The sequence below is a fragment of the Glycine soja genome, chromosome 7 (genome assembly GCF_004193775.1).
Source record: "Glycine soja cultivar W05 chromosome 7, ASM419377v2, whole genome shotgun sequence".
Lineage (NCBI taxonomy): Eukaryota > Viridiplantae > Streptophyta > Magnoliopsida > Fabales > Fabaceae > Glycine > Glycine soja.
Window position 1 is genome coordinate 16,034,731 of NC_041008.1, and position 21,366 is coordinate 16,056,096.

Genomic DNA, 21,366 nt, shown 5'->3' on the forward strand with positions numbered 1-21,366 from the left:
TATATTCAATGACAAAATTACAAAAATATACGTTATATATATATATATATATATATATATAATGTTTAACCGTTGTTTTAATAAAAAAAATTTAGAAGAATTGAGTCCGGTAGGTTATCAAGACTATGACAGTATTTTTTTGACTCATTTGAATTAGTTAAGAGTAATAATATTTGTACACTTATTTTTTTAAAAACACTAATTAATATTTATTATACAAATTAAGAAAAACTAATAAATAGATTTAAGAAAATATTAATTTTATAAAAATTAATCTTATTAAATAGATAAAAAAGAATAATATTAGTATTATATTAAAAAGCTAAAATGATGTTTATTAGGAGTATTAATAAAAAAAATAATTATTATTACATTGAAAAATTAATATAACACTTATTTTAAAATATTTTTTTATATACGATACTTATTACTTATTTTGAAACAGAGGAATATTTCTCTCTATCTGTTTTTCTTGCGCATTATATAACACCTATTCTTTCCTTTCTCCCTTTTTCACTAAGAATTTTATAGTATATTGGTTCCAAGAACAATTTTCCATAAGTTAACATCTACTATTAAAACACCTGAACATTGACATAGTTTCATGACTTCTTTTTTTTCTTTTTTACAAAAGACATAGTCACATGACTTAATTACCTCATTTATCCTACTTTACATAGGAGATAGAACTCAACAAATATACAGTGGAGACGAGCTGGGCTTCAAAGGAGGAGCTGGACCATTCTTGTTCTACTAGGTTTGGGGTGTTTCTCCATTTGATCTTAAAGACGAAAGGTTCCTATACCATTTTTGATCTATTGGGGGTATAGTAAACTTTATGATCAAGCCATGCATTTGTTTTAATTTATTTGTTGACTAAATTACCATTTTAGTTCATGAAAATGTTACACACAGTCACATTAATCTCTGAAACTAAGAAATTTCAAATAAATTCTTAAAATTTTCAGTTATTTAATCTAACTTCTTAAATTTGACCATTTATTATCATTTTTTGATCTCTAACTATATGTTAATATTGCCAATTAAGTCACATTTTTTTTTTTGAATTTTGGGTTAATGTATTTGACAAATAGCACTTATGGGAACTTATTTGGAATTTCATAAGTTTCAAGACTATGACAATGCTATATATTTTCATGTACTAAAATGGTGATTTGTTGTTGTTTCTTCCTTGTTGCTATTCTCTTTGGCAAGTTTGAAGACTATAGCGTGCTGATTACATTCAGTAGCAGCAACTTATAAATTCGAATTAAGCGATTATCAGTCACAACAACATTCTGTTATATTGTAGTTAAAGAGTTCTATTTAATCTGCTGTGGTACTATTTACCCATACTGGATAGTTATTAAATGTCACTTAGAAGGACGGAAATATGTTGGTATCCAGCCTTTAATGGAACACTAATCATCAAGATGGTTGACATGGTGTTAAGTTTTTGTTTACTTAGCTTCAAGACTAATTTCTATGTCAATGTGATGCTTAGTGTTCTGATATTTGTTTCCGTTGATATACTCTGAAATTAGTTGATTGGTAAACAACGAATTATCCTCTTCCTTACTTGACTTCTCAGGTGACTTCTATGAAGAACGATATTTTGGCAAAAGATGAAAAGATTGAGAGGCTTCAATTACTCAAAAGTCGAAGAAGATTTTGGCCTAACTAAGCACATGGAGCTAAGCCGAAGAAGAGTCTAGGGAGTGGAGCAAAAAAGATAGTTGAATAAATAAGTCACTTTTTGTTAAAGCCGAAATTACTGAATTAGTTACAACCCAGCCTTAGATATATTTGAGTTCATTTAAAAATTATACAGCCTAACATGTATAAGATTATATTATGATGAAATGATTGGCTCAAGTAACAAATAATTTATTAATGCTGGAAAAACATTTGAGCAAATGAGAATTAACTCAACATAGGATAGTGAAAAAAGATTGTGAACCAGACAAATGTTATAGGTGTTGAACTTTTGAAGTGATTACTTGGTAGAGGAGTATACTTAATCTTCACTCTTCTGAGAGTTGAATTGCTTTCATAACAATGCCTGTAAAGATATTCCATTTAAAAAAGTAATAATCTAACGGGCTTAATCTTCCTATCTGACAAATTTTAAGACATAAGAAAAAAAAAGTTGTTAGTATCTAATCATGTATGTTCTTCAAAATTAGAAACTGTGTCGAGAGAAGTTAACCGATTCTTTTTAAAAGTTTATTACCATGCTAGTGTATTTGTACAAGTTTGTATGATCATAAATTCATTTAATGGTACTTTCCATGCTTCTTAAGTACGGGAAACTATTTTCACATTGATCTTCTGTCATTACTGAATGATTGCAGTGTTTTTTTGCTGCTCAAAAGATAGAGTAAGAAAACAAGACACCAAACTCTGTTTATGTTTTTTTCTATTTTCGATAATCCATTTCATTTTAGAATATAATACATAATCAAATAACAAATAGACCAATTAAGAATAAGATGAAATCAAATACAATGAAACAAGCTCATGCATGCATGCAGATTTCATGTGTCTTCTAAAAATCAACGACCCCCAGAGAGAAGTGATTCAGCAATCGAAGAAGTATGAGATATTGGCCTATCCATAGATGAAGGATAAGACATTGGACAGTCCTGAAAGTCTTCATGCAGACCAAAAGTTAAGCCAATTGAAGATAAGCTAAGCATAGACAAATCTGGCAGAGGCACATCTTTCTCCAAGTATTGCACAACCTGGCGCATGCTTGGCCTAGCCAAAGGCTCAGAATGTGAGCACAACAAGGCGAGTTTCAACACCAATTCCACCTCATCTGGCCTATAATTTGCGCCCAAGTTTGGATCCCTTGCCTCGAGAATCTCACCCTTTTTCCAACAATTATACACCCAATCGACCAGAATTTCGCTCCCGGATTCCCTTCCTTGCTCTATTGGTCTCCTTCCACACACAACCTCTAGCATAAATGCACCAAAAGCAAACACATCGGAGCTTGTAGTGGCCTTACCTGTTCTAGTGTGCTCAGGTGCAAGATAACCAAGAGTTCCAACCACATGAGTAGTGTGAGGGTCAGTTCCATGTTCATACAACCTTGAAAGACCAAAGTCCCCTAATCTCCCATTCAATTCAGCATCAAGTAGCACATTGCTAGCCTTAATGTCTCTGTGGAGCACAACTTGCTCCCATTCCTCATGCAGATAAAACAAACCTGAAGCAACCCCTTTGGTGATTCTAAATCTCTGGCTCCAATTTAAGGTCACTCTTGGTTTGTTGTAGAGATACTTGTCAAGGCTTCCATTTGGCATGTAGTCATAGACCAACAGCAACTCTCCTTTGCGCCTGCAGTACCCGAGAAGGGGAACCAGATTCCGGTGCCTAAGACGGCCAATGCTAGCGATTTCCGCCACAAATTCCCTCATCCCTTGCCTTGATTCATGTGACACCTTCTTCACTGCAACCTCAATCTTCGAAATTGGCATCACCCCTTTGTAGACTCTACCAAATCCACCACTCCCCAATAACTCCTTCTCCCTGAACCCCTTTGTTGCTAGGCTAAGATCTTTGTACTTGAACCTATGAGGACCATAGTCTTGCTCCCAATCTTCAAGCAGCTCCACAAACTTCTTCCTCTTGATGGCATGAACCACTGCTAGAGCCACCATGAGAATCAAAATTAGTAATATCAGAGGCAACCCTACTATGAGAACCTTTGACTCTTGTTTACCAACTAGTCTAGGTAGCATGGGGAGTTCAGAGATTGCAAGTTGTTGAGCCTTGCCATTCACCTTAAAGCTCCAACCCAAAACATAATGAGAACTTAGAATTGACCCAGTTGAAGAAGTGAATCCAACATACATGCTGCTGTTCAGAATTCGAGAAAGATCTTTGTTCAATGATAACAAAGGGCGTTCCGGTTTACCGACATTGATTGGAGCTAAAGTAACATCAATCTGCTTCTTTAGGCCATCATATTCCACCCAAACCTGCATTGGGTAGCCACTGATGAGACTCAAATTCTTAAACCCCCCATCACTGTAATACCCTGCAGAAGCCGATTTAACCGACTTCAATTCATTGACATCAATCCCAACATGGTTGTCATTGATATCACCAAACTCGGTGTTCAGAATGGTATCAAGCTCCACCCCAAAAACATGGTTGCTGTTGTTGCCGTTGTTTGTGTCATCAAAGAGGCCAAGGTACTGGCTTGGAAGAGAATGTGGAACCTCTTTTGTTGGAGAAACCACAAAGGCAATCCCATGGCCACTCAAATTGGGAAACTCAGACCTTATGGCAAAAACAAAAGTGGTGGAGAAAGAAAACACACTTCCATTTGTGGTGTTCTTGAAGACTATTGGACTTGGGAAGAAAGCATGACCCTTTTGTTGCTTGGTGTGATTGGTGAGCTTAACCATGCCATTGGTGGTGAACTCAGCACTGCCATCAAGGTACAAATGAGAAGATTGGAATCCATTATAGGTGAAACTAGTGTAATCACTGGCTACTACTATTGTTGCCAGCAAAAACACCACTGTTACAACCTTGAGAGACATGGTTTTTTTTTTCTCTGTTTTGCAATAGGCTTCTTCTTCCTGCCAACAAGGTTTATTGCTTGTTAACTTACTATGTTGTATTTTCGAGCGCCCAAAAACGTGTACAACACATTTGAAACTTTCAATTGTGGTCCACTAGGAAAGATCCTGGCACTTTCGCTGTAAAGAAAACGAACCTCCCTCATCGTTGCGTTGCTTCTCTAGGTGTTAAACGAGGAAGTGACAATTCAAGATTTGTGATTGCAAAAAATAAAGTGTACCAACAATTTTATCTATGCAAAAAAATCGGATACATCACTTTCACTTTGTCCGGTCACACTTTTCTTTTTCAAAATTGTGTATGACACTGTTTAATTTGCAAATGAAATTAGTATCATTTGGTACAGAAACAACATCACGGACAAATCTACTACTACCTCCAACGGAAATATAAGAAAAAAAAAAGTCTCTGTTTGAAATATAAGTAAATTTTTATTGACTCTCTTTGATTTTATGATATAATCTCCTGAGTAGCCTCTATTTTATTAGAGTTTTATTCTCGATAACTTTTTTTCCTATGCAATTAAGTGTAAAGATATTTTAGAAAATAAATTAATTTTTCTTATTGAAACTATCAACATTAAGTAATATTAATTAATTTTTTTAATGGGTGTGAATTAGTTTTATTCCCAATCTAGTTAGTTAATTATTCTTTATATTGCCATAACAATCAATATTATGGTAACACTATAGTAGTAGCTAGGGGGGAAATTAATGCGAAATTGAGAAGCTGTGTTTAGGGAAGGTTCCTAATCTTGCAACTACGGTCAATTAGGGACCCTTTCTTTACGGGTGATATATTGTAAGTTTCTATATTTTGGCCAGAAAAAGGGACAAAAGAGGGGGAAAAGATAAAGAGAAAAAGAGAAAAATAAGAAACAAAGAATAAAGGCTGTTTAATTCTTGTTTCACTCACAGGTATCTTGTGAGACGAATAAAGGTGGTTCTCACTTTCATGGCGCTGGGTGAATTCAAAAAGTTTGTGAATACATACATGTTTTCAAGGATAAGGAAACAATGAAGAGTAAATTTATGTACACGGTAAAAAATATTTAAAATTTTGACATGAATTAACTGTAAAAGAATTTAAAGTTTATGCATTATCATTTATAACCTATCATGCCCTTTTTCATTTTGCATAGAAGTGGCTCGAATAATTTGAGCTCGCTATTAATGAATGAAATAATATTTTTTGTGTGAAAATGAACTAATATATTACTATCAATCATTCATAATAAAAATAAGCATTTAAAAAATAATTCTGTTTTACTGAAAAATTAAGCATTTCATTCGTCAATTTAACATTTTTTTTTTGTTTTGTTGAAAGGAATTTTAACATTTGTTATTACAACATTACCTACCATTAAAATTAATAATATATATATATATATATATATATATATATATATATATATATATATATGATATTACATTAGAAGAGTAAATTATGAAAGTTATAACTCCACCAATGTATTCACCAAAAAAAAAAACTCCACCAATGTGTCTCGTCAATCTTTTTTGCACTCTTTCGTTTCTTTCCTTGTTTTTTTATTCTTTTTCATTCTACTTTGGTGGTTGGTATTAGCTTTCCATGGAAGCGAATCAGGGAGCTCAGCTTTATCATTCCACCTGATTATAGTCATTGTGTTTCTTTTGTTAGCTTTGGATTGTATTGGATCTATTTTCCCTGCTTTCTTTTTCATTCAAAATTTACATCTTTTTTTTTTTTGTCTCCTCCTTTTCCCTCTCTCGGTGACTTAAATTAAAGTGTCCATTCTAATATGTTAAAATTGAAGATTGAGCATTCACCAAAAAAAAAAAAGAAAGAAAATGAAGATTGAGCTATCTGGTTACTCTATAAGTATAAAGTTGTCACTCCACAAAATTACTTACATATCATTTTAAGTTTTAAAGATTTTTTTTATCTCTTATTTAATTATTTCAATAAAAATTAAATATACATTATTCACATAATTAAGTTATATGTAGAATTATTAATTCTTGGTTTACTGTCTGCCCAATACCCTAAATGATTAATTTTTTTACAGAAGATTAATGTATTTTTCTCCTAATTATTTTTTTTACCTTTAGTCATTTAATTTAGTGAAGCTGAATCTCATAATTTACCAAAACATTCTTGCATTTTATTCATCTCTCCTATTATACGAAAAATGTGAGCAATTTTCCTTTATTAAGAGCGGAAATATTTACTTAATTATATATATTTATTTTGCATGAAACATTTTCTTTAAGTAAATTATTTGCTTTGATAATTAGTTAATTAATTGATTGATTGATTGATATGTGTTTGATATGATCGGCTAAAAGGATGTTAGTTTTGGGCTAAGAAAATAGAAATGAAAATATGACCTGAAGGGGGTGTAGACATTAGAAACGGAGCTGTTTGAAGGAATTCTGGTCTGCCGCTAACATTGGTAGATATAGCAACAAAGGGTGTGAACAGTAAGATTGTGTGTGAGTGTGGTTGTTCGGCGCAAGAAATATGAGAAGAGGGAGGTTTTCATTCTTCACCAAGCCAGGAGAGAAAGAGGTAATGGGTGAGGTTGTATTTTTTCTCTATGATGTTCTTCCATGGGAGCGTGGAGATGGTAAGTCCTCTCATTTCATTGTTTTGATTCTATATATGAATCCATGTTTATATTCTTGATACTGTTCTTATGTTGTTACAATGTTGTTATATTCATGTTAGTGGATTGAAATGGTTATTAGATGTTGTTACTCTTATGCTGGAAATGAAATCATATAACATGAAAAAGTGTTGTTAGATGTTTCTTCGTCTGTTGTTCTTTGATATATCTCTCTTTAAAAGAAAAACTTCTATCAGATGCAGGTGCATTTTGCGAAAAAGAGTTGTAAAAGTATTTAAATCACAATGCAACTCTCATTTTGTGATTTTTTTGCCTTTGCATGCTGTTTTCATACTCTTTTGTTATGCAAAAGCTATGTTTTGTTGCATCCAAACAAAATGAGTTATCTTAAAACCACTTTTCATCAAACTTACCCAAATAAAAACCAATTCTAATTATAGTTGATTATAACAATAATCTTATTAAAATAATTCAATTTTTGCAATTATAACAAACACACCTTAATCAAGAATTATAAAATTCCTAACGGCTTTAAGATTTTATATATATATATATATATATATATATATATATATATATATATATATATATATATATATATATAAAGCATAATTACACTTTTTTGTCCCATTTTTTCATGTGGCAAAATTTGCCACCAAACTATGCAATATGCACATTTTGTCACCAAACTTTTGAAATTTTGCACATTTTGCCATTTAACTTTTTCTTTGCACATTTTACTCCTTAATGAATGATTTCCATGACCTTTGATTTGCTTTCCTTTCTTAATTTTGTTAAAACAATATAACTTGTGTTGGGTAAATTACTTTTGGAACATAGTTCTATATGGATGCTTTATGTCATTTTGATGTATGTCTACAAATTTAGTATAATTGTTTGACTTTCTATTAATGATATTTTGTTACTTATTAATGTGTTATTATTTTCAATTTCATCTCTATTAAATGATTGTCTATTAGATTATTTATTACTTAATAGGTATAAATAGTTATTTTCTTATGATTATTAATAGCTAAACTTGAAGAAAATTGGGGAAATATGTAAAAATAAATAAATCAAAAAATTAGAGACGAACATGAATTCCATGTCTAGATAAGTTATTAGAGACAAAATTTTACTGAATCAACGGCCAATATTTTCATATTTCAGAGATAAAATATAATTTTCTCTAATAAGGGACTCACATGTAACCTTTAGAGACAGATATAGGCATGAATGACTGTTGAGTGAGGGAGGACGGAGGGAGCTAGGGAGATGCTTTAGAGTTTGAGAGTGGGGTGAGGTGCCTGTTGAGTGAGTAAAAGAGATAAAGAGGGTATTTTTATTCCTTCAAGTTGTTTCATGTTTTCTAGGAAGAAAAAAATGGGTTGTTTTAAGTTTTCTCTAGGGTGTAGGAAGAAAAACTAGGTACAGGAAGCAATGGCCCAATCACAGAAGACAGAACAACATTCAAACAACAAATGCCCAATCATCTTAGAATGGCAAGTGGGTTGTTTGTAAATTTCCAAGCAATTGTCTTATCGAAGTATGTGGAATCTCCTTTTCCTTAACCATTCACATTAAGCTACCTTTTATTTTATTGGCGTGCTTTCATTCTTACAGGAGTGACTAATTCTCTCTTTCAATAGTGGCCATCACAATCACAGCTGGGATATCTTTCATTCAAGGCTATCATGATTGAAAAATTATATATATTTTTTTCATAGCAGCATTACTTTAGTGACAAGTTGGTGCACATCGATAATGACTCAATGTTTTCTAGGTTTCAAAAGAATGTAAACCACGGGAAAAGTGCTTCTCAATACTTCTGCCAATCAAAGCCATCTCTATCCCCTTCGGCTTGACATTTTTGAAACTTGAATTATATGAAAATATTGCCGTAAAATTGACATGAATGGGAAAAATAACAAGTTTTTTTCATAAGTGTTTATGTAGAAGTAGAAGGGACAATTTTTATGAAAAAAGTGAGTGTGTTTTTTTGGAGAAAAAAAGTGAGTGTTTGGCTATCAGTTAAAATGACCTATTAAGTGGACTTCGAACGTCACCATTCAAAATGTCACTTCATCATTTTTTTTTCAAAAGTGTAACTTAAAACTACGTTAATAATATTTAGAAAAATCCATTTATAAGACACACAAAATAAATGTTAAGAAATGAAGAAGGAGATTCCTGTAAAAAAAATGAAGAAGGAGATAACGAAATAAGGTGAATTAGCAAAGGAAAGAAAGCTAGTATCCAGGTCTCTATTTCCAAAATACGTTAAGTTGATTTTTTTAAAACAAAAAACTTAAAATAAGATTGTATCAAATATTTTATATTAACTTGTTGTAAATTAATTTTTTACTGTTTTTTTAACCAAAATTTCAACTTTTTACTATTGCTTTCTCTTTCTCTAAATAGAGTTTATAATTAATTTATTTGAGCCAAACAGTTCATCAATTCACCAATTCATTAATCTAACCAAGTGATTAGTATGTTTTGGTTTCATGGGTGGATGTGATTTTCCAGATATAAATTTTGAAAGCTAATGATTATAACTTTCACCTCACAACTGCAATTCATCCATTTCAACAGGTTTCCGAACACACAGTCAATCCAATCTCTAAAACACTACCCATCATCGTCAATACAATGGCTGATGAACCATATTAATCAATTCATGCCTCTCCCTTTTTTTAATCAATGCCTCTATGGTAAACCATATTGTAAGACAATATTGGAATTGACCGAAAAGAAAGGAGCCATAAAAGTAGTGAATAAAAAGTGGATCCATTATGTGATTTTATACTCTCCATCTTTTTATGCCAAGTGTCAGCAATCTCTATCCCTCTATTTAAAATTGGATAATGGATACTCTCCTTCCTTCTTGCTTCTCTAGCTAAAAAGACAAGAGAAAATACAAAATATTTAACAAGAGTGACCAGATGATGGAGAGAGAGAGAGAGAGAGAGAGGAATAATGTAAAGAAGTTAGATAAGGAAGTACTGGAAAATCTTTTAATCCTTATCAAGGGTTCTTCCCTACTTTTCAATTCTGCATGCGGTCAAATTTCTTTTTTTATGTAAATTATATTAATATATTTGTTTAAAATAAAATAAATGAAAAAGAAATTAAGATAAATTATCTTAACATCTTTTTTTTTCTCGTAAATATCATAAATTCTTTTAATTTAAAAATATGAACTTTATCTATTTTTTATTGCATACTTTTTATATAATTTACAATTTCTCCTTTTATATATTCTATATTGAGTAGCTACCTTTACCCAATGGTCACGTAGTTCCCATTCACAACACAGGATCATATGTAATCCGTGCAAAGCAGGCAATCTAGAAATTGAAATTTTGGTACCATAGAGATATACATGTCGATAACTTAATACTCCTGCAAAAAAATTGTGTGATCAGATACGGAACTTACAACTATCCTTATTCATAAAAATTGCGCAATCAGATATTCTGTCTAATTCAGATATGGAACTTGTAACTTCATCGTGGAGTTGGATTGATTTCTCGTTTTTTTTCTTTTCATTTTCATCAATTATTAAACTGATCTGCTACACAATAGCCGTTTATAGCGTGTCGATGTGAAATTGTGGCCTGTGAGCTAATTCGACCACTCAGCTTATACGAATGTTAATTGAGTGCATATATATTAGTTTCTTTTTCTGGTTAAAGTGAGTCGGTTCACTTATCCAGCAAAAAAGTGATTTTTAAGAAAATAATACTTATACTTTTAAGTTCAAAACATAATTACCTTTTTTCCCAATGAATTTCCAAACACGATGTAGTTTACCAAGTGTTTAATTCAATTGATTTAACAGAATGCATGAATAATTGTAATTTTTTTATATTTATATTTAATTTCTATGGATGAAAAAAAATGCTATAATTTTATAAGTTTCTATCAATAACATGGGGTCAATTGAAACTGCATAAGTGATATTTATCCATATTTTTGGTCATCAACACGCAGCTACTATCACAGTTGCTTCTTTTTTGTATAACAAAAACATCACATCAATAATGAAAATACTTAAACTTGAGCACAAGTTATATGCAGCTCAAGACTCACCACAATTGGCACACACCAAAAAAATATTTAAACAAATAGTTTATTCCCTCTGTTGAGAGACCAAAAAAACCAAAGTAAAAGGAATACACCAACCGACACATGACAAAAAAATCACTTCCCCTGCAACGGTGGTCTCTCCTATAAAACACCCAAAAAAGAGAAAACCATTTTAAGTAAAGGCATTGCCCACCAACCATAATGAATGACCGTGCAGTGTTATTGCTTGGCAAGTTCAAACGAAAATAGAATAAAACCATTCAAATCTTGTAGGCTGTCCAAGCAAACCACGATTGCAACTTTAAACACGTTAATAATATTTATCTATTCCTAAGGCACAAAATAATGCAGAAGCAAGCAAAATAAAAAGCTCATCTAATTGGTATAAGATTTGCCTACCTATGTTAAGAAATGAAGGGGGGGATAACGAGGGGCATCATAGCAATTGTAACTTACTAGTTTTTTTTTCATTTCATCATATCCAAGATCTTCTATAATTGAGACATACATCATAGCATGTAAAAACAAATGAAAATTCTCAAGTGAGAAAAGATAAGTAAAGAAAGTATATATCACAGCTCAGTATAATAATGCAGAATCACCTAGTTTCCCCACTACCATGGAGAAGGGAATGAGGTGAATTAGAAAAGGAAAGAAAACTAGAATCCATGTCTCTATTTCCAAAGTTGGAACCTGAACTCATCTTATCAAATGAAGAAGATGCAAGTGAGTGCAAGAACTCCTCAAACCCCTCATGGTGGCTTACTGCCCCTGGTTTTTTCAAGTCCTCTGGCACCTCAACTTCCCCATCCAAATACCTCACCACTTGCCTCATGCTAGGCCTAGCAGCAGGCACATCATTTGAGCACATCAACCCCAATTTCAGCACCACCATCACCTCCTTCTCATCAAAATGGCCATTTAGTTTTGGGTCCACCACATCAAGTATTCTCCCTTGTTTGTACTTTTCCCACACCCAATCCACTAACACCATCTCTTCCGGCAACGCCTTAGGCTCGATCGGCCTACGCCCGCAAACCACCTCGAGCAAAAGTGCCCCAAATGCAAAAACATCAGAGCTTGTAGTTGCTTTTCCTGTTCTAGGCAATTCAGGTGCCAAATACCCTAATGTACCCACCACTCTTGTGGTGCTTGGGTTGGCACCATGTTCATACAACCTTGCCAATCCAAAATCACCTAGTCTTCCATTCAGCTCAAAATCTAGCAGCACATTACTGGCCTTCACATCTCTATGTATCACCACTTGCTCATAGCCTTCATGAAGATACATAAGAGCTGAAGCAACACCCTTTATGATCTTGAACCTATGCTCCCAATTTAGGATAATCTTTGGCTCATCAAACAAGTACTTATCCAAGCTCCCATTGGCCATGAAATCATACACAAGCAAGAGGTCGCCCTGGCGGCGACACCAGCCGAGCAATTGAACCAAATTCCGGTGGCGAAGCCGGCCTATGCTGGCGATTTCCGACACGAATTCCCTCAGGCCCTGCTTGGATTCGTGTGAAACTCGCTTCACGGCTACTTGGATCTTGGAATTTGGCAATGTTCCTTTGTAAACTCTGCCAAAACCACCCTGCCCAAGTAGCTCCTTGTCCTTGAAACCTCTAGTGGCCTTCTTGAGCTCTTGATAGGAGTATCTATGTGGCCCAATTTCAAGCTCCCACGCTTCAATCACATCAGCGTTTTTTATTTTTCTGTAGAAGTAAATGCCAATAGAGATGGCTAATAAGACAATAACAACAACCGAGACAGAAACCCCAATTATCAAAGATGTTTGTTTCTTCTTTGGCTTTGGAAGCTGTGGGAGAGAAGAGAGATCAAGGGGTGGTGCCGGACCATTGATTTTAAAGCTCCAACCCAAGATGTAATGGGAGCTAGCAAGCAAACCAGTTGATGCAGAGAACCCAACATACATCGTATCATGAAAAACGGGTGAGAGATCCACATTAAAGGTTAAGAGAGGAGTTTTGGGCTTGGATGAATTTGGAGAAAGTGCAACACTTATAAGATTCAATCTAGAATCATAATCAACCCAAGCTAGAATTGGTTTCCCACTTTTGAGAGTGAGACCGACCAAACTAACATTGGCAGAAGTATTGGACTGCATGCTATTGATGTCTATTCCAACATGGTTGTCATTAATGTCCCCAAACTCAAAGTCTTGCACAGTGTCAAACTCAACAGCAAAGATGTGATTAGAGAAGTTACCATTATCACTTGAGTTAAGGAGGCCAAGGTACTGATTTGGTAGAGCCTTGAGATCCTTAGAAGTTGCTATTGTGAAGGCCAAGCCATGGCCACCTAGCTTGGGGTATTCAGGGACAATAGCAAAAGCAAAAGAGGAAGAAAAGGAGAGAGCTTTACCACTTGTGGAGTTCTTTAGTTGAAAAGGTGATGGGTAAAAAGCATGACCTATTGACCTGCTGGATTCATTTGTCAGTTTGAGTATTCCATTGCGCTCTATTGTAGTCACCCCATTCATGGTTAGGTTACTGGCACCTACATCCTTGAATCCAGAATAGAGAACCTGGTCAACTTGGCATGAAACTGGGATCAAAAGGAGCACCAAAAGAGATAAAATTTTCAAAAGGGTAGCCATGTTGAACAAGAAAATAGATGGAAATCAGAAGGACGAGAAGAAGGGATTGAGATATGACAAAGTTGATGGAACTGTTGTAGTGTAAAATGAGATAAGCTCAAGCATAATAGGTTGTTGTTGTTGAATAGAGAAAAAGTTGGTGAGATAGATGTTGAAGGAAGGAAGAGGAGATGGGGTGGCTAAAGAGTAAAGAGGAATGGAATGATATATTATGAAATGAAAAAAGCACACAATAAATGGTTCACATGGGCCAGAAGCCCAGAAGTTATAGAGGAGAGACTGAAAGTACAAGTGTTAATGCAAGAATTCAAAAGTCTACCCTTCCCATAATGGAACAAAAATGCACATGAAGTATTATGAGATAGGACAGGGAACATTCGTCCCTCTCTTACACACTCCTGAATTGAAAGGGAAACAAGTTCAGAGTGACATGTGCCATTTATTTTCGAGGCTTTGCAATTTGGAAAAATATATGATGAATCAACCTACACTCAATTTTTGTGGTCTTTAGGCAGGAGAAAGTGAAAAAAGGATTAATAAAGAAAATAAATATATGATGATAAATTTAGAATATTGAAAATTAAACATCGGGTTTCTTAATATATATCCGATTTAGTAGAAAGTCTGGAAGGGAGACTTGGCAAAAATACAAGATAAGAGGGCAAACAGGGCATCACTTTTATAATTTTAACTTCTCTATTTCGTACTGTCATTTTCAATGCCAATTGCCAAAGTAGTGAAAGATTCTAATGAACGCTGACTTGGATGCTTCTTTTATTTTCCCATTATCTGATTCGTACTGTTATCTTTAATGGTAACAAGATTACTGCACTGTCTTGAGAGATAGATATGGAAAAAAAATTGAAAGATTCTTTTTAAAATATTTTAAAATTCTCTTATTTTGTTAAAAATAAAAACAAAGTGAGAAAGATTATAAAAAAAATATTTATTTGTTTAAAAAATTCTCATCATTTTAACTAGATTTTTCTTTGTGTATTTTCTTTAGATATTTCTTTCTAAACATTCATTTTGGCTCATTGTAGGATTTTTTATAAGTATATATTTTTTATATAACTTTATAATATGAAAACTTATAAATTGATATAAAAAATTATACAAGTTTAAAGTAAGATAAAAATATAAATATATATGAAAATTACAAAGTCGGGAAGAATTATGGTGCCATGATTCTAAAATCTCGTTTGATGGATATAACATCGCATTTTTTTTATAAAATAAATTAAAAATAATTTTATTTAAAATAAATAAAATTTTACGAAAATAATGAGCTTTTTTTAATTAAATAAATAAGAGAAATAATTTTATTAATTAAAATAATAGTTTTAAAGTAAATAAAATGATAAAATAAAAATAATAGAGTAAATAATAGGTCAAGAGTATCTTGCCTACAAATAGATATTTAATAGGTCATTTTTTACATTTGCATGTCTTTACGCTTTCTCTTCCTCTCAAATCCGTTTTTCCTTCTTTGTCTCAGTAAAACAACAATCTTGGACTCATTCTCGTCGTGAAATTTGAACACGAGGTTAAAAACTTATTTTCGCACACACCCACCGTTGGGAGATTTGAGATAATGTCTGTGATGGAAGAAATGTCACTCGTACTGAGTTTTCTTTTTTTCGTACACACCTAAACCTGTTCCAATAAAACTATGATCCCGGACTCGTTAATCGTTGGATCATCATGAAATTTGGATACCGCCTTTGGAACTCATTCCTGCACATGTTCACCATTGGGATTTGCAAAATGATGTTTTTGAAGAGAGAAATTAGTCTCGCACGTTGACAGTGAAATGAAGGCTACAATATTTTTTTCTTTTCTGTAACGCTTGGAAATCTTAGCAGAACAATCAGAGAAAAAAAATGAGGAGTCTCACAGAACTACTAGAGATGTTGGTATCACTATCGGACTACACCTGTGAGCCCTCTTAGAGGTAAAGGATGAGTTTATCGCAATGGGGTTAAAATGAACATATGTAGAGGTTCTTAGAGGATCAAATTAGGGTTTATTTTGGGATGTTTATTGTACTGTAATTCTTCTTGTGTGATTATGTGAAATTGTTTGAGGGGTTTTACTCCCCATGTTGTGAGAAACATTTTTGTATAATTTGTTTGTGTTTTGAATAAGATTAACGTGATAAATAGTTATATTAGAATCACGAAATTGTGATTGAAATTATGTATAAGTGATAAATTGAATATGTGATGAATTGTAGAATAACATGTTGGACAAGTGGCCTCATAAATTTTAAGAAGGGGGGTTGAATTAAGATTTCGTTGACTATTCCTAATTGAAAATTTCCCTTTGTTAGATATTCTCTAGATTCAATTATTTCTTAAATTGTAAGTTACTCGAATAACAAATAAGGAGAAGTAAACTTAAAGAAATATAAACACAGCAGAAAGTAAAAGAGATTAAGGAAAGAGAGAATGCAAAATCGGATTTATACTGGTTCGATCACAACCCGTGCCTACGCCCAGTCCTCAAGCAACCCGTTTGAGATTTCCACTATCCTTGTAAAATCCTTTACAAGCAATGAACCACAAAGGACTTCCCTCCTTTGTGTTCAATGATTACAACCAAGAAGTTATTCCCACTTCTTGCAATGAACCCCAAGAAATGTTGGTCCCTTGTGGCCAGTGATAACAACCAAGAAGTTATACCCATTTCTTGCAATGAACCCAAAAGACGTTGGTCTTTTGTGTCCAGTGATCAACCGAGAAGCAAATTCTGTTTCTTGCAATGAACCCAAGGAACGTTGGTCCCTTGTGTTCAGTGTTTGCAACCAAGAAGACCTTCTCTTGAAAATAGTCACCAAGAGTAGGTCTCTTGAAAAACTTTTTGTAAGAATGGAGGAGGAGAGGAAAATAGAATAGCACAAGTTTTTGCCCAATGAACTTTTCTAGGGATGATTCCACTTCTCTTATGACTAAGGTACTCACAGAGCTCCGCGACCTCCGAGCTTTTGTGGGTAAGCGTTTCGATGCCATAGATACAAGGATCACTCGACTCGAAGATGATATGAGCTTCATCAGGCGTTGCTTCGATCCCCCGGCCGACTCTTAGTTATGTTTTTTATGTTTTATTTCCTTAAGCTTTGTGGTTATTTCTATAAGCCTTGTATTTTGGCTTTTATTGCTTCATGCTTTGGTTACGGTTATCTTGGATGTTTACTATTTTGTTTTGCTGTGTGTTTGTTTATTTTAGACTTTGTTTTGGATGATTAAGACTTGCTTGGTTTATTCTATGGATTGAATCCGTTTATGGATGAATTGTGCTATGTTTTTCATGTTGCCTTAGTTCCTTTCTCCAAGTATTTTTGGCTTTTTGATGTTGCCAAAGGGGGAGAGAACAAGGGAAGAATTTATCATGAACTTAGGCATAAATTCCAATCTTAAGGGGGAGTAAGGGTTGTGAGCACGCATTATCAAATTGTATATCATTTATCTTGATTTCATATTATTGTCATCATCAAAAAGGGGGAGATTATAGAAGCATATATGATATGAAGTTTTGATGATGCCAAAGATGAGCACGATTCAAGTCAAGAATCCAGAAATTCAAGAAGAACGATGTACTTAGTTTCTAGGATCTTAGAAAGAATTCCTTAATTGATGCTGCACAGGTTTAGCTAAAGGATATTTTACAAAAGTTTTTTGAGATTTCAAAAATATGATATTTTTTTATGGTAATCGATTACCAAAGGATGTAATCGATTACCAGTAGCTAAATGCTTTCTGAAACAGTTTTACAAATTTTGAATTTGAATTTTAAACTATATAATCGATTACACAATGGATGTAATTGATTACCAGAAGTTAAAACTGTTTGTAACAACTTTTAGAAATTTGAATTTAAATTTTAAAAGCCTGTAAACAATTACAACGGTTGTGTAATTGATTACCAGACACAAATTTCAAATTTCAAGTCTGAAGAGTCATAACTCTTCAGAACTAATTGTGTAATCGATTACCACATTTATGTAATCGATTACCAGTAAGGAAATTTTAAAAATAACTCCCAAAAGTCACAACTGTTCAAAATTTTTTTGAATGGTCATCAAAGACCTATAAATAGATGACTTGGGGTTCGAATTTCCTTAGAGTTTTTCTGAACAACATTGTCTTATCCTCTCAAAACCAAATTGTCTTATAACTTTCAAAATATTCCTTGGCCAAAACACTTGCAAATTCAATAAGGAATCTTGAGCGATCTTCCATTGTAATATTCTTCTCTTAAAGAGAGAATTCTTCTTCTTCTTATTCAAAGAGATCTGTTTAAGAGACTGAGGGTCTCTTAAGTTGTAAAGATATCTGAACACAAGGGAAGGGTGTCCCTGTGTGGTTCAGAGTTTGTAAAAAGCTTTTTATAAGATAGTGAAAATCTCAAGCGGGTTATATAGGGATTGGACGTAGGCACAGGGGGTGGCCGAATCAGGATAAAATCTGAGTTTGCATTCTTTCTTCTTTTAAACTTCTTTTATTTATTGCTATTTATCTTTTACTTTAAAGAAGTTTATTTTTGAATTATCTTTTGAGTAATTCATATTAAAGGTGCATTGTTAATTCAAAAAGAGATTAAATTGTAATTAGGAATAATTTTTGTATCTTAATTCAATCCCCCATCTTAAGATAACTGATACCACTTGTCCAACAGTGTTCGTGGGAGCAGATGACTAGGTGGATGACTTTAAAGAATCTCATGCTAGAGGATGCTGAGACACAACTTAATCACTAATCACATTACACATGAATCAAACACCTGGGTCAAGACGTAATAACACTCATCAATTTCATACTAGAGAATTAGCAAGTGTTATGCAACAATTATACTAAGACTCAAACCTATATGCAATGTGGTACCATGTCAGTGAAAAACCACACTGGGGCGCTTAGGAGTACATAACAAGACACACCACACAATGAGTATATCAGATCACTCTCACTAAGTAAAATCATACGGTGACCAGTCAAGGTCATTCTGTTTTGCGAAAATACTCCAATCATATGGGATCAACATAGGCTTAAAGGAGCACTCAAACCGAGTGTCTTTACCCTCAAGGCCTAAACTCCGAAGAATCCATTAGGACCTCACCTTCCCGATTTAGGTCAAACCCCTAAAATAATTTTTGCACGCAAACACTACTCATGAATTATACAATACACATAACCTCACACTCATGTTTCAAATACGTTTAACACATTACGCTACAATTTAACACTTTAGGTTCCTAACTAGAAATCTTACACTTTTCCTTTAATACTGTACATAAACACTTTTCTCAAAGTAAACACCAGTTGAGTTATTGTATAATTCACAGCTCACAACACAATATTGTCATATCAAGTGTTAATCACACACTTATTCACAACCAAATCTCATGCCTACAATTTAACATCTCATAATGTCACAATCCATTATCTCATGTTTACGTGTATCTCACAAACTAACACATGTTCAACTTTACAATTATTCTCAATCTCAATAACAATATAATAATCTCAAAGTAACATATTATCCCACAATTCATCACATATTCAATTTATCACTTGTACACAATTTCAATCACAATTTCATGATTCCAACATAACCATTTATCACGCTAATCTTATCCAAAACACAAAAAAATTATACAAAAAAATTTCTCACAACACGGGGAGTAAAATCCCTCAAATAATTTAACATAATCATACAGGAAGAATTATAATACAATAAACATCCAAAATAAACCCCAATTTGATCCTCTAAGAACACTTACACATGTTCATTTTAATCTCAATTGCGATAAACTCATCATTTACCTCTAAGTGGGATCACATGTGTAGTTCAACAGTGATAATGGTGTTTCTAGTAGTTCCCTAAGATTCCTAAAGTTTTTTCTTTGTTTGCTCTGTTAGGGTTTCCAAACGTTAGAGAGAAGGAGAAGAGATTGTAGCCTCTATTTTATTATCAACGTGTGAGACTAATTTCTCTCTTCATAAACATTATGTCTCAAATCCCAACGGTGAGGCTGTGAGCAAATGTGTTCCAAAGTTGGTGTCCAAATTTCACAATGATCCAACGGTTGACGAGTTTGAGATCATATTTTTACTGGGACAGGTTTTGAGTCTCTACGAGAAAAGAGAAAGTTACGATGAGAAGGATATTTCTTTAACACCAGACATTGTTTTGAAAATTCCAACGGTGAGAATGCGAAAAAAAGAGAAGCTTTTGGAAGAGGAAGAAGGGAAAACGAAATAGAGAGGAAAAGAAAGCGTAGAGACCTATTGTTAGTTGACCTAACGTGTCTTTATTTATAACTAGATACTCTCAGCCTATTATTTATTCTATTTTTCTTTATTTTTATTATTTTATAAACAAGAACTCTATTTTATTTCCTATCAAATGAATAAATAAAATATCATTTTTATTTTCCTTCAAACCATTATTTTAATTAACAAAGTTATTTCTCCTTATTTATTTAATTATAAAAATCTCATCATTTTTCTAAAACTATTTATTTTTAAAGAAATAGAATCCTTTTTAATTTATTTTTACGAAAAATGGGGTGTTACAGTGATGATCTCGAACCTTGTGTTCGTAGGAGCAGATGACTTGGTGGATGACTTTAAAGAATCTCATGCTAGAGGACGCTTGAACACAATACTCTGATAGGATGTGATATTGGGGATGAATTTTTATTTTAATTGCATGATATTATTTTTTTTATTTTACCTAATTGATTTAACAAAATTTCTTTTGTAAATTTTGACGGTCTTGTTCTGAGTCGGATATGTTTTTAATAAGTTTTATTTGATAATGGTGAAGTGAATGTGAATCTTTTATCCACGTGAATTTATTTATTTATATTTTTATATATTTTATTCATTTATATGTATGTCGAGGTAGAGGGTATCACAATAGACAATCTATATACAATGATATTTTGGTGCACAAAGACTAATTGAATAGTTGTTAAGTTGTATTAGAATAAAACTTTGTAATGTAGGTCTGTAAAATAATTCTCTAAGTAGACCTTTACAAACAACCAATGATATCCAACACATTATAAGCATCTTAACCAATGATATCAAACACATCTGTCTATTCTAGCGCTTTTAGTAAAAATAAAATAATAGGTTAGCTTTACCTAACTACAGGTTCATGCAGTTTTTATGTTTTGTGCATGCTTGGATTTGGTTTATGCCTCCCAAGTTGTTTGTTACTTTATTTTTTTTCATCTATTTAATGTTATGCATGGGTTGTCGCTTTTGACTTGGGGTTAGAAGGATGTGAATATAGAGATTATCCGAACCTTGGGATCACAAACTCGCCCCTTCTTTTGTTTTAAAAAATAAATAAATGAAGCACTTGTTCCATGGTTATGCAGAGAGATGAAATGAGAAAACAAGATTTTTATATATTGCTGGCTCTAATGAGTTTG

The 21,366-nt window shown here is 33.0% G+C and overlaps 2 protein-coding genes across 2 annotated transcripts; both read right to left on the bottom strand.

The window, feature by feature from the left end:
* Positions 1-2,402: 2,402 nt before the first annotated feature.
* On the bottom strand, positions 2,403-4,745 carry LOC114418954 (L-type lectin-domain containing receptor kinase IV.1-like). Its single transcript, XM_028384519.1, has one exon. The coding sequence runs from the start codon at positions 4,557-4,559 to the stop codon at positions 2,556-2,558; it is 2,004 nt and encodes a 667-aa protein (XP_028240320.1). The 5' UTR covers positions 4,560-4,745; the 3' UTR covers positions 2,403-2,555.
* Positions 4,746-11,738: 6,993 nt separating this feature from the next.
* Positions 11,739-14,357, bottom strand: LOC114418953 (L-type lectin-domain containing receptor kinase S.4-like). The gene has a single exon (XM_028384518.1). The coding sequence runs from the start codon at positions 13,920-13,922 to the stop codon at positions 11,898-11,900; it is 2,025 nt and encodes a 674-aa protein (XP_028240319.1). The 5' UTR covers positions 13,923-14,357; the 3' UTR covers positions 11,739-11,897.
* Positions 14,358-21,366: the final 7,009 nt, after the last annotated feature.